Below are 13,382 nucleotides of genomic sequence, written 5' to 3'. Positions count from 1 at the left end.
TCCGATACTCACGGCTCACATTGTACAAAATTGCCCAGGCCCTATTGTTTCCAACTCTGTGCACTGAATGTTAGCATCTCATTTCCTCTGTGGTGAGCTCTTGTTGTTGTTTTTGCCCTGTAATGTAAAGCTATGCGACATGCTTAAGACACTGCGGTGCTGTCACCATATACTAACACACACTAGAACATGCGGTCAGCGCAACCCATTTTAGACTCTAGGGCATGTGAGAAGAATTTCCTTCAGAGGAAAAACAGTGTTGCCAACTCAGCAGTCGTAACACGCTAGATATATTTATACTCCTTTGGGCCTCTAGACAATCACATATCATGTTCTGCACATAAATGCAATGCATTTATTGAGGTTTATTTTGCTAGTGGCGTTCTTGATGCGAATCGAGTCGCTTTTATATGAGTGTCTTGGGAGCAAATAAAAACCTATTGAAAGCAGAACTAAGATTGGTTGTTAAAGGAACACGTCGACTTTTTGGGACTTTTTTTGGGGACCGTACCCCCAGAGTTAGATATGTCCATACATACCTTTTTCATCTCTGTGCGTGCCTTAACTCTGTCTGACACACCCACCGCTAGCCTAGCTTAGCACAAAGACTGGAAGTAAATGTCTCCAGCTAGCATACTGCTCCCAATAAGTGTCAAAATAACGCCAACGTTTTCCTATTTATGTGTTGTGATTTGTATAGTCACAGTGTATGCAAATAACAACAGCCATCTTTTTGAGAGAATATAGTTCCCAGTATGTATAAGGTTTAAAGATGTCTGTCTAATATGACCTTGTTATTTAACTATACAAATCACAACACATAAATGGGAAAATGTTGGCGTTATTTTGTCACTTATTGGGAGCAGTATGCTAGCTGGAGCCACTTACTTCCAGTCTTTGTGCTAAGCTAGGCTAGCGGTGGGTGCGTCAGACAGAGTAAAGGCACGCATGGAGATGAAAATGGCATGTATGGATTTATCTAAATCTGGTGGATACGGTGAATAAGCTAAAGTCCCAAAAAGTCTGTGTGTTCCTTTAAGGAAAGATACATGCATTTACCTTAAAATATGACTTTGTAGAATATTTAAAAGAAAGACAGAAAAATGCACAAAAATGTGTTAAAAAATTATACAAATATTTCCTTCCACAACAACGATTTTCCACAGTGACTGTAATTCAAAAACCAACAAACTTGCATGCATGTTTTTTTGTTAATATACTTGAACTTCTGCAGCACTCTGTGTTCCTTACACTAATTGGTTGAATAGCACATTTATGGGTTTCCTTGTCCTTGCGTAACAGCACAGTGTCTACAAATAGATACAGTAGAGCCTGGTAGCTGTCTTCTGGTCTATTAGCCATTAGGACAGAAGTGTGAAACGCTGCAAATTGCTGCATAATTGCAGAATAAACATTTCTGGTGTTATAACAGTCACATGGTGTGAAATTGTCTGCATAAGCAGCACCTTTTGTGTTTTGTAATGCTGCATACACACACAACCAAAATTTTTTGTACATTTAGAGTTTCGTTACCTTGAATTAGGGATGCAAAAAGATTAAGTAAGGGATAATGTAGAGGCAGCCGGTAGTTATCGGGAAATAAGCCCCGACAGTGTGATCAGGACCCGACGCGAACAACATTTTCATCATGCATGTGCTTGATTAAGTTTCCTGTATGTGTCTATAGTTGGTGATGGAGTTTTGTGGTGCTGGTTCAGTGACAGACCTGATCAAAAACACAAAAGGGAACTCTCTGAAGGAAGAGTGGACAGCATACATCTGCAGAGAGATCCTCAGGGTGAGTATATGTGTGGTAGAGGTCATAAGATGGTGTCATTTTAGCATCATTGATGAGCATAACCATTGAATGATCTATTTCTTATAGGGCCTGACCCATTTGCATCAGCATAAGGTCATCCACCGTGATATCAAAGGTCAGAACGTATTGCTCACTGAAAATGCGGAGGTCAAACTAGGTGAGTTCACACCCTTTGACTAATATAAATAAAAAATTGTAGTGTCATAACGGTATGATTTTAGAAGCTTGTATTTTGAATGAGTTTTGACCTGCATAGGATGCTGATGTACCTACCAGGCTTCTTAACTAGTTTAACCAGAAACCGATTTCCTTGATCAACTGATACTTGTAGTGGCTTTTTGGTCACCGGTTCATTTTTTGGTTTGTGAGTTGCATGGATATGATGGTAGATTAGCATCAATAAGCGCTAAACAGCATTTACCCAACTGGCCTGAAAGTCATGTTATGTATGTCTTTTTAGCAAGGGAGAAATGAGTAACTAAAAGTAGAGATACTAAAATCTGAACTATGTTTTTCCACTCGTGTGACAATGTCTCAGCTGTTTTTAAAATAGTGTAGCTTTTCCAGTAACATGCATTTCTCTCAAGTAGACAAATCAGTACATTTACATGGACAACAATAATTCAGTATTAACTTGATTAAGTCAATATTGTGATTAATAAACAAGAATATAGAAGGATTTTGGTCCAACTTTGGCACAGTCACAAAAGTTCATAATTTGCATGTGTTTTGAGGCTTTGCCAATTTAAATATTCAATAAAAGACAACGCAAAAAGGATGACAACTCACTACTCCACTAGGGGTGTCACGATTCTCCAAATCTTTGATTTCGATCTAGGTTCACGATTCGATTCGATCTTTGGTTTTCACTTTTTTTTTAAAGCACAAAAAAATGCTATGCCATTTTTAGACTAGACTTATGAAATATAATATCTGACCTTGAACCCAGAGATGCCCTGCCATGTTAGTCGTGCTGCCAGTGGAAAAATATGGTAACCGCACATACCTGATAAAACGAAACTTCCTGTCAGATAAACATTCCTGTGAGTATTTTGCACCTAAAAAACGCGCTTTTATTACTGTCAGATGAGATTGTGAGACTATACCCCAATAAGTCATGTTTAAATGCTATTTTCATAACTCTTAAAGCAACACCAAAGAGTTTTTTTACCTTAAAATAACGTTTCCAAAAAAGTTTCAGTTCTCGAAATAGGGTGAACAGCACTTTCGCTTTGCAGCCCTCTATTGGCCAAAACCGCACCAAGGTAGTTTCCAACCGCTGGGTCGCGGTCCTGTAGTTTGAGTGAAAACTACAAAAACATGCTTTATGGCAGACCTACAATCCAATCAGAGCCAGCTTTGCTTCAGTAGGCTAAATTATTTACGACAGTGGTAATAGACAATTCCGCTTCCAACCTGTCGGGGGAGCAAAGAGCAAAAACTCTTTAGCATTGCTGTAAGCAACTGAAATTAGTTGTTGTGAAGTTAAACGGGTCTCAGTTCAGAGTAACGACCGGTTTTGTCAGACGCCGTTCTGTTGTGCAAGCGCGGTCGCACACTCTGAGTTCAGCTGAAGGCGGGAGATGCGTGCTTTTTTGTTTCCCATGTAATGGTAAAGAGCAGCTGGCGTGGTGTCTCCTGCATCTGCCATGTTATCTTTTAACTGGCTGTAGTTAGCGAAGTTAGAGAAGGTTGACTCGCAGCACTCAACACATGTTTTTTTCCCACTTGGCAAGCCGACCGGACGTGACAGGGGGGCGTGGCGAAGATAAAAAAAATTTTATTCAAAGTTCGAGGTTGTGACTTGATGTTGATCGAAATTGTTACACATGCTGTTTGAGAAAATGTGTGTATGAGTAGATTCAAAGCACAAAGCCGTATCTCAAGACATCTCGTATTCATGCAAATGGTTCAGACATTGCAAAAATACAGAGTTAAAGGATTAGTCAAGAAGAAAAACAAATAAATCCAGATAATTTACTCACCACCATGTCATCCAAAATGTTGATGTCTTTCTTTGTTCAGTCGAGAAGAGGAAAACTTCCTTTTTTTGAGGAAAACATTCCAGGATTTTTCTAATTTTAATGGACTTTAATGGAGCCCAACACTTAACAGTTTTAATGCAGTTTAAAATTTTAGTTTCAAAGGACTCTAAACGATCCCAAACGAGGCATAAGGGTCTTATCTAGCGAAACGATTGTCATTTTTGAAAAGAAAAAGAAAAAAAATTTACTTTTAAACCACAACTTCTCGTCTATCTCCGGTCCTGTGACATGCCATCTCGACCTCACGCAATACGTCATCACGTCAAGAGGTCACGGATGATGTATGCGCAACTACGCCCCAATGTTTACAAGTGTGGAGAAAAAAGACTGCTCTGACGTTGTTGTATGTGGAATGATATTAATTAATGTCTTTGTGTCAGTTTATTGTTTAAAATTGTCTGCAAATGTACGTTTCATGTATGTAACACGTGACCTTTAGACTTCATTACGCAATTACGTGAGGTCGCGCTGACTCGTCACAGAGCCGGAGGAAGAAGAAAAGTTGTGGTTTAAAAAAAGTGCATATTTTTTATTTTTCTTGTCAAAAATGACAATCGTTTCACTAGATAAGACCCTTATGCCTCGTTTGGGATCGTTTAGAGTCCTTTGAAACTAAAATTTTAAACTGCATTAAAACTGTTACGTGTAGGTGTCCATTGAAGTCCAATTAAAAGAGAAAAATCCTGTAAAGTTTTCCTCAAAAAACATAATTTCTTCTCGACTGAACAAAGAAAGACATCAACATTTTGGATGACATGGTGGTAAGTAAATTATCTGGATTTTTTTTTTTTTTAAGAAAATTGACTAATCCTTTAATTTTTTCTTGCCCTTGATACTTCTCTTGCCCTTGAAAATTCTCAAAGTGCCGCGATTATCTTCATAAATATAGTCAGTTATGTCTAAAGTAGCCTAAATGTTAGAAGAGAGTTCAGTGTATTGGATCTTGCCTGCATTCGGTCTTAAAGAGACAGCACCCCAAATAAACCTTACTCAACATATCCTGTGCAATGTAGCTTTGAGCTAGTAACCAACAGTTTCAAAGTGGCTCTTGTCAGGGCTCCTGCGGTCCTGCTCGTAGTTATTAGGGCTTGTCAATGAGTTCGAGAGATGGTTCGGGTCGGTTGCTATGACAACATTGCCTGCGGGTGGTGAGGGAAGGGTGGCATAGAGGCAGATGGCAGCGTGTGCTTCATCAAAGACCTCTTCACTCCTTACAGCACGCAGATGCATTAAAGCCAAGTCATCCCGGTCTGTGTGTGTTTTCAACAGTTGATTTCGGCGTGAGTGCACAGTTGGACCGCACCGTTGGCAGAAGAAACACGTTTATTGGCACGCCATATTGGATGGCTCCAGAGGTTATAGCCTGTGATGAGAACCCTGATGCCACTTATGACTTTAAGGTATATCAAGTGTCGCTCAATTGCACAGTTACTTTTCTTGTCACAACTGCTGATTGCTTTTTTCGTTTGGTTCAAATGAATGTTCTGGGTTCAGTGCAAGTTAAGCTCACACCATAGCATTTGTGTTGGGCTGTTGAGTTTTACTTGAATTGAACCTGGATTACAAATCCCAATACAAAAATCTTTGTTTGGGTGGAAAAATATTACCGTATACACTTCTGTTCATTTTGTTACAGAGCGACCTGTGGTCTCTAGGAATTACGGCCATTGAAATGGCAGAAGGAGCCCCTCGTAAGTCCACTACAGATGTATAACAAACGATTAATCTCATGAACACAGTGATTGACCAATGCTAATCTTTCCTCTTAGCACTGTGTGACATGCATCCCATGCGTGCTCTCTTCCTCATACCCAGAAACCCAGCGCCCCGACTCAAGTCCAAGAAATGGTGAGAGTCAAACATCCCTCATTGTAATTTATTTATAAAGGCACAATCCCTCATCATTATACAGTTATATTAGCGCACCAGACAATGGCTGTCCAATGCAGATCAATTTGTCATCAGATATCAGACCCTTTAGTCTGGCCACTTAAATAAATGTATTCACTGGAAATCTGTTCACTTTTTTTTTCCCATCTTAATCAGATTTCGGTAAATTACATGAATATTTTGGTGGCTGCCCATTATGTTGTATTTGAGGCTAAGTTTGAATGTGTGTTGTGCAATGTAATGTGGTTTTAGCTTTGTAAAACAGTGAAAAGGGAGATTAACCCTGCTTAAAATGGTGTTTCAGAGCTCAGTCAGCACCTATCGCTTATAAAGCTGCGAAGTAGCACCTGCATGTGATATTTTGCAGCCTGATTTAGCTTTATGGCTTGGTTGCTGTGAGAGCAGTTTGAGGTTTCCTTCTGCATTCAAAGTTAAATAAATAGACAAAGCATCTACATCAAAGCACCTGGTATTATAGCATTGCAAATATAAACCCACCCTGATGGTTGCTGTAGCTCAATTTTTAGAGCATTGCATTAGCAGAACAAAAAGTTGTGGGTTTGATTTCAAGACATACTTATAAAATGTATACATTAAATGCACTGTGAGTGGACAGTGGATGGATGCATAAATGTAATATAATACCTAAATGTAGTGAAGGATGGCCTGCTTATCTATTAGTGATATATTTAGCTAGAACAAGGGTTTTATATGGTAGGGTTTAGGAAAAGTGTTTCATGAAAATCCTTTTTTGGACTTCACAGAACATTTATTGTATGCTATAATATACAGTGGCACAGTGACTTGCTTTAGGTAAAAGCAATAAAGATGCATTCAGTAGATTTTGATACAGGTTGAAAAAACCTATTGTCGTTTTGCAGGTCCAAAAAGTTCCAGTCGTTTATTGAGAGCTGTTTGTTGAAGAATCACAATCAGAGACCGAGTACTGAACAGCTCATGAAACATCCCTTCATCAAAGACCTCCCCAATGAGAGACAGGTCCGAATTCAGCTTAAAGATCACATCGACAGGACCAAGAAGAAGAGGGGAGAGAGAGGTGGGTTTTTACAGATTTCTGTTTTGGCGCCTGCTGTTTTAGGATCAGTTTCTGCTGCTGGTGTTCTGTGAAGAACATGGGCGGTAGGTTGGGAGCTGATCTCAGATCAGTGGTTTTAGCATATTGGCATACTAAACGATACATCTTTTGGGGACATCAACCGGACAGGGCTTATCATAGTCCCAGACGAGAGCTAAAAACATCTTGCACCAACATATATTAATAGGGGTGTAAATTAGACGGTTAATTGCGATTCTACTTTATTCGATGCGATCACGATTTGATTTGATTGATTTAACGATATTTTAATCTTGCGTGCCTAGTTATGCAGTTACATTTTTCTTACAAATGCAACCAAAATGTATAACATGAAAATTTTATTAAACTCTTTGAAAATTGCACAATCTCTGCCCCAATTAGAATATTTAAGGGGTGGTTCAATGGTATTTCATGCATTATGACTTATTAACACAGTTATAGAGTTGTTTCCTCATGCTAAACGTAGGCAAAGTGTCAAAATAGCAGTTGGGCATGTTACATAGTATTTCTATGCCGAATGCACTTCGCCAGGGTTCGTACAAGTTTCGGAAAGTTTTTTCCGATTACAGGTCCAGCTGAGGTTTCAAGGGTTTTTATACGTATCACCCCAGAAAACCCCGCCCACCTGTCAATCAGTGGGAGACCCTAGAATTTGCAAACATCACATCACGCAACAGCTTTGTTTAATTTCAAAACTAACAAAAATACACTTTTTTTAAATAATAAAAAAAAAATTTTGAGGACACATAAAATCAAGCTTATGATGGCAACAGTCAGAGTCTTTCAGTATTTTGTGCCAAAATGTGCAATAGTGAAAATCACTGAGGTAGTTTTAGAAAAATAAATTAAATTTAAAAAAATAAATTAATCTAAAAAAATAAAGTGGACACTAGCAGATGAAAATAAACAAAAATGCACGCTTTTGCGGAAATGCGTAGATGGAATGTGGAGAGTGTCAAAATAAAGGTACCTCATCGATTTTTTACGTGTGGCACTGATGCATCAGATTGTTAGAAATAAAATCGATCCATATAAATGTATTGTTACACCCCTATATATTAACATGTATTAGTCTCATTGTTTTGTCTCGAGTTGCACACCAGTGATGTTTATTGTAAGGTATGTTTGTAAAAACTACTTAAAAGTCCTGATATAATTAAGGCCTAGTCCTGGATTAATCTAAACCCTGTCCTGGGAAAGTGCCCCATAATCTTTTAATCTTTGATTTTAAGTACATGCTCCTCACTGGTCGTCTTTCTTTCAGATGAGACTGAATACGAATACAGTGGAAGTGAAGAGGAGGAAGAAGAGCGAGATATAGGAGAGCCAAGGTACGTGGACACGCAAACTCGCATACACGTTTGTATTTTTTTAAGGAAATATATAACAGATAGCTCGTGTCTTCCTCACAGCTCCATTATAAACATCCCGGGTGAGTCGACCCTGAGGCGGGACTTCCTGCGCCTGCAACTGGCCAATAAGGAGCGTTCGGAGGCACTGAGGAGACAACAGCTAGAACAGCAACAGAATGAGGAACACAAGCGGCAACTTTTGGCAGAGAGACAGAAACGAATCGAGGAGCAAAAGGAGCAAAGGAGAAGACTGGAGGAGGTGAGAGAAAGGAGAATATTAAAGTGCAAGAAGACTGGATGATAAATGGATGAGCTGCGTGTAAAACAGACATGTGATTATTAACCCGTTAATAATTGATAGTATAATTGATTACAGAAAAACTGCAGTAATCCGCAACTTGTTCTTTGTTGGTTAAGCTAGTTCTGTTTTTACGCACATGCGAGGGTCTGCAAACAGTGCGGGTGACGACAATTTGTACAATCTGTACAATCTGTACACGCACCGCTGGATTTTTGTTCACGTGGGTCACACATGCGCCTACTGGAGAGTGTAGTATGTAACCCATGAGATGCATTGCATTTTGTTGCAATCCGCATTCGTTAATGGTTTGAGTACACGTACAAGACAATTCAATTTTTTTTTTATACGGTTTAGTGTGTTCCAGTATTTCTATTCCTGACATGTCTTTTTTCAAATGGATTTTGAGACACCGTACCAAAATTGTTTATTGTTATAGTAAAATAACTGTTAATAAAAATTAAACATTTATAGGTTTTATTAATAGTAACATGAATTGTATAAGCCCAAGAAAAGTCGATTTTTTTTTAATAACTTTTAAAAAAATTTCATTTTTTAATCCTAACTAACAGTTTTTTTTGGGGGGGGGGGTTCAACATCATTAAAACAAACCTATGACCCATTTTTGGTTAACACTTAGCACTAAACTAAACTTTTACCCACTGATCTTCTTTCTTGTACAAAGTGCAAGTGGCAAAGAATGCTTTAGTATATAATTTCAGTCACACTTGAAAAAAAAAAAACTTCCTGTACTCTTTTGTGTGTGTAATGGCCCGAGAGATGAGTGCCGCCTTTAAATGTCCCTTAAAAAAGCCTATGATCATTCTACGGCAAGGATAGCCAATATCTTTGGAATGGCTGTTGGGAATTCTTCAAACGCTAGCATAGATAGTCTTGCGTTTTGTGATGTAGGGTTTTCTCAGTAGGGGAGGAAGCAGAGGACCTGCAGTGATGAATCGGGTCGCCCGGTTGGTCGTCAACCTCTCATTCAGTACATCAACCCCCTGATGTTCCACTGTCAGCTGTCTCATTTCCCTATCGCTTCTGTCTGAAAGGCCCTTCAGCATAACTGGAAGCTAAAAAACAATGCTAGTTATACCGCCACCTAATGGTTACGAGAAGAACTGCATGTGTTAAAGTGAAGCTGTAGCTAAAATGTTTTATACTCAAAACTTTTGCTTGTGTTTTCACAGCAACAGCGACGGGATAGGGAGCTCCGAAAACAGCAGGAGAGAGAGCAGAGGAGGCGTTATGAAGAAATGGAGCAGCTAAGGAGGGAGGAGGAGCGAAGGCATGCCGAGAGAGAGCAGGTACGCATGGACACAACCACAAAAAAGACAGATGATAGCATCTATAATTGTCTGTATAAATAAAATGAACAGGGAGTCAATCATATAGCCTGCATGAGCACCACAGTTGGCTCTGTGATTATAAATAAGCCCATAATTCATTTCACTTAATACAAGGGAATCTGAATCATTTTGCACCCTACTGTTAATCATACGTGTAATGTGATGTGCACTTCAAGCAGTCCGGTTTATCTGTCCACTCAGATATGCATATCACACTCTTACATGCCTGAATACTTCATTAAAGCGTTCACTCCAGTCTATGACTCACTTCCTCCAAGTGGGAAATCTTTTGCAGGATAGTATGCATACTTAAAACACACCCAATATTGTTCAGTACTGAAGGGGGATGTCTCTTGAATGTGTGTGTGTGTGCATGTCGGTGCCGAATAAGGAATGTCCCATTAATAACTTAGGTTATGGTTTCTAGCAGTTTATATAAATAAGAGATACCTAAACATGATGTGCTTTTCATCATAAACAGGGTTTGAAATTAACTTTTTCACCCACCAGCCAATTAGGTTACTAAATTAAGTTACTGGCCATTTAGAACTTCTATTAGCCAAAAAAAAACAAATTAACTATATCACATTTATTAAACATTTTATTATAGTTTACTATAAAATCTAAATTGCAAATTTCTGTCCTCATGCAATCTCCTCCCCTACTCTTTCACCCTTGTCCTTTTCACCAAAAGCAAATCAACACAGTACAATAAACATCAAATAAAGCATCAATTCCATTACTAATATATTTATATACTAAATAGATTCCTTTTTTATCTATTTAATCTTAATACTGTACTAGCACAACCTTTTTACTGGACTTATTATGTCTGTACATGAAGCAGAATAATTAAAGTTTTTTTAAACTTTCCTTTAATCAGGTTTTTTAAGAATTAATCAGAGAGATTTCCATTTTGCGTAATGCTTATAAATATCAGTTGTGATTTCTTGTTTTAATAAGCATGTCACCGGAAAATAAGCCATCAAGTGTCCCTATGTATAGTGAGCCAGTGTCCTTACCAGTGCCCGAGCGCCTGTACACGATATACTGATTCACGACCTAGGGAGCTAGGGAAATGATTGAGACCCAAATGATGGATGAGCCATTCACACCCAGTTTGTCACTTGGTATTAAAACATTTGCTTTTTTTCTCTTTGTCTCCTTGGTTGTGTGGGGCAATTTTCCTTTTTACACTGGGGTTAGTAAATGCATATGATCTATCAATAATCGGGATTTTTCTTCTAACATACCCTTTATCTGTCTAGATTAGGGCTGGGTATCGATTCAGATGTTCCAGATCGATTCGATTTCGATTCACAAGCTATCAAATCGATTCGGATTCTCTGATCGATTTTTATGCTCGATTCTCGATTCGACTCAATGAATATAGATTTAATACAAATACTATATTTATAAAAAAGAACAGTGAACATAAGTTTACAAGTGGGTAATTAATAGAAAGAAATTAAGAGCCTGAATATTAAACTCTTTTATTTTAGGTACACTTGGGTACATTTAAACAGAACCCATCTCTAATTTTAAATGCATACAATTATGTTAAATACAACACAATTTTGATGCAAGATGAAAAATTTATTCTGAAAAAGTCAGAACAATTGCATTTCTTAATTAAACAGGATCAGGTTATTTCATTAAAAAAACGATTCTTGGCCTTTGAGAATCGATTTTAAATCGACCACGTAAAAAAAACGATTAATCCTAGTCTAGCCCTAGTCTAGATATCTTTTCTGTTGGGTCTTTTTGCTTTATTTCTTCTATATTAGTGTTGATGTAGTCACACAAAATCTCAGATTATCGTCATTTCCGGTAATTTGTATGTGAAAATATGTAGACTTTTACAGTAAGATCATCAGGTTTTCTTCCTTTCTGCTTTGCTTGTAACCACTCACTTTAAAGGCTTTGTCTTTTTCTTCTGACTGTATCTCTTTCTCTCTTTGGTATCTTTCTTGTTTTTCTCTTGATGTGCTGCGTTTTGGGGTTAGGAGTATATCCGTCGGCAATTAGAGGAGGAACAGAGGCAGCTAGAGATCCTACAACAGCAGCTCCTCCAAGAACAGGCTCTCCTCCTGGTAAACTAAAATTTCACCTTTCAGTCCTGACCTCACATCATCCATTCTTTTCATCTTTCCTCTCGTGGCATCTCTCGTGTACCATCTGCGGTGTACCATGTTGATTTTGGGCATTTCTGTAGCAGCTCTGTTTGTTTTTTGTTCACCAAAATTAGAACCAAGTTTCACAGATATTCAAAGACAGCTGTAGGGTTTGAAACTTGATCTTTTAAACTTCTGATAGTCTCTGGTTATTTTTATAAGAACAAAACACACAAACCTTCACTTCCACTTTTGTTTTTCCATATTAATTAGTCTTTCCGCATAATTATCTGCTTTTTATCCCTCAAACTCTTTCTTTTTCAGATTTTTCTCACATCTTAATCTCTGTTATGTGTAGGAATATAAGCGGAAGCAGTTGGAGGAGCAGCGACAGGCCGAGCGGTTGCAGCGACAGTTGCAGCAGGAGCGGGCGTACCTTGTTTCACTGCAACAACAACAACAACAGCAGCAAGAGCCACGGCCCGGTGACAAAAAACAACTGTACCACTACAAAGACTCAGTCAATCCCAGTGACAAACCAGCTTGGGCCAAAGAGGTACAGAGAGAGACATGAATGCCATGTTAGTCAGTATTATCTGTGGAGGTTTATCATGTATTTGTCTAGAAGAGTTATGTTAGTCAACTGCAAGATGTCTTTGATAACTTGGATGACTTTCAAGTCCATCCTAAAATAAAGCATCAGTCAAGTTGAGGATGGACTTTAACAAACAATTCAAATATTCAATAAGTGCTCCACAAATCAAACTAGACTTTGCAGTTAACTAAACCAGCTCTACCAGACATTATATAATGCTATGTTCATGTTTCATTAGCATTTTTCAGGTTGGAACACAAGCTTCTGTCCACCGGAGGCTTTTCGGATATCAGCCCCCCAGTTTAACTCGTCCCTCTTTGCATTCTTGGATTTGTGGGTCATAAATACTTTTGTTATGCTTATCTGAACGCAGGTCATGAAGAGAGCTGAGGGTAACTCCCCTCGAATCCCTCCCAAGAAGCACCATTCATTTAACCAGCCCGGAGATAAGCGTGTCGACCAGCTCCCCCAACTTGACCAGATCCCCCCTTATCAGCCCTCCAGGCCTCCCTCCTTTCCAGCAGCATCTTCTTCTCAATCCCGAGACATGGAGATGGCTGGGGTTCAGCTCAGGCTGAAAAGCGGGCCTAATATTCCCAGAATCCGCCTTTCCTGTGAACCAGACCCGTCCGAGCTAGCTCGGATGGCCCAGCAGCTCCACGACAAAGAGTCCAGAGGCAACAGTCCTGGCCGCCCCAACAAAGGGCTTGAAAAAGAAAGAGATAGTATTGTCTCAAAGGTCTGCTTACGTTAGCATGAACTTTTTCTGGATTTAAATCTCATTTCAGTCATGACCTAGATGCCTGATCTGGTCATGCTCT

At 38.8% G+C, this 13,382-nt stretch overlaps 1 protein-coding gene across 6 annotated transcripts in view; it reads left to right on the top strand.

Moving 5' to 3' along the window:
- tnikb (TRAF2 and NCK interacting kinase b) overlaps positions 1 to 13,382 on the top strand; it is a 60,926-nt gene that overhangs the window by 30,966 nt on the left and 16,578 nt on the right. For 3 of the 6 annotated variants that reach the window (XM_065258424.1, XM_065258423.1, XM_065258421.1), the window contains exons 5-16: positions 1,688 to 1,798; positions 1,886 to 1,976; positions 5,134 to 5,264; positions 5,501 to 5,555; positions 5,634 to 5,712; positions 6,636 to 6,811; positions 8,115 to 8,181; positions 8,263 to 8,461; positions 9,694 to 9,810; positions 11,859 to 11,945; positions 12,325 to 12,522; positions 12,935 to 13,300. In XM_065258424.1, the coding sequence (XP_065114496.1) occupies positions 1,688 to 1,798; positions 1,886 to 1,976; positions 5,134 to 5,264; positions 5,501 to 5,555; positions 5,634 to 5,712; positions 6,636 to 6,811; positions 8,115 to 8,181; positions 8,263 to 8,461; positions 9,694 to 9,810; positions 11,859 to 11,945; positions 12,325 to 12,522; positions 12,935 to 13,300 (1,677 nt within the window). The remainder of the gene's footprint in view (positions 1 to 1,687; positions 1,799 to 1,885; positions 1,977 to 5,133; positions 5,265 to 5,500; positions 5,556 to 5,633; positions 5,713 to 6,635; positions 6,812 to 8,114; positions 8,182 to 8,262; positions 8,462 to 9,693; positions 9,811 to 11,858; positions 11,946 to 12,324; positions 12,523 to 12,934; positions 13,301 to 13,382) is intronic. The other 3 variants (XM_065258422.1, XM_065258426.1, XM_065258427.1) reach the window with 3 other exon arrangements.

The sequence above is a fragment of the Paramisgurnus dabryanus genome, chromosome 22 (assembly GCF_030506205.2).
Source record: "Paramisgurnus dabryanus chromosome 22, PD_genome_1.1, whole genome shotgun sequence".
In the NCBI taxonomy this organism is placed as follows: domain Eukaryota; kingdom Metazoa; phylum Chordata; class Actinopteri; order Cypriniformes; family Cobitidae; genus Paramisgurnus; species Paramisgurnus dabryanus.
Note: the sequence above shows the minus strand (reverse complement) of the source record. Positions and strands in the feature narration are given on the sequence as shown.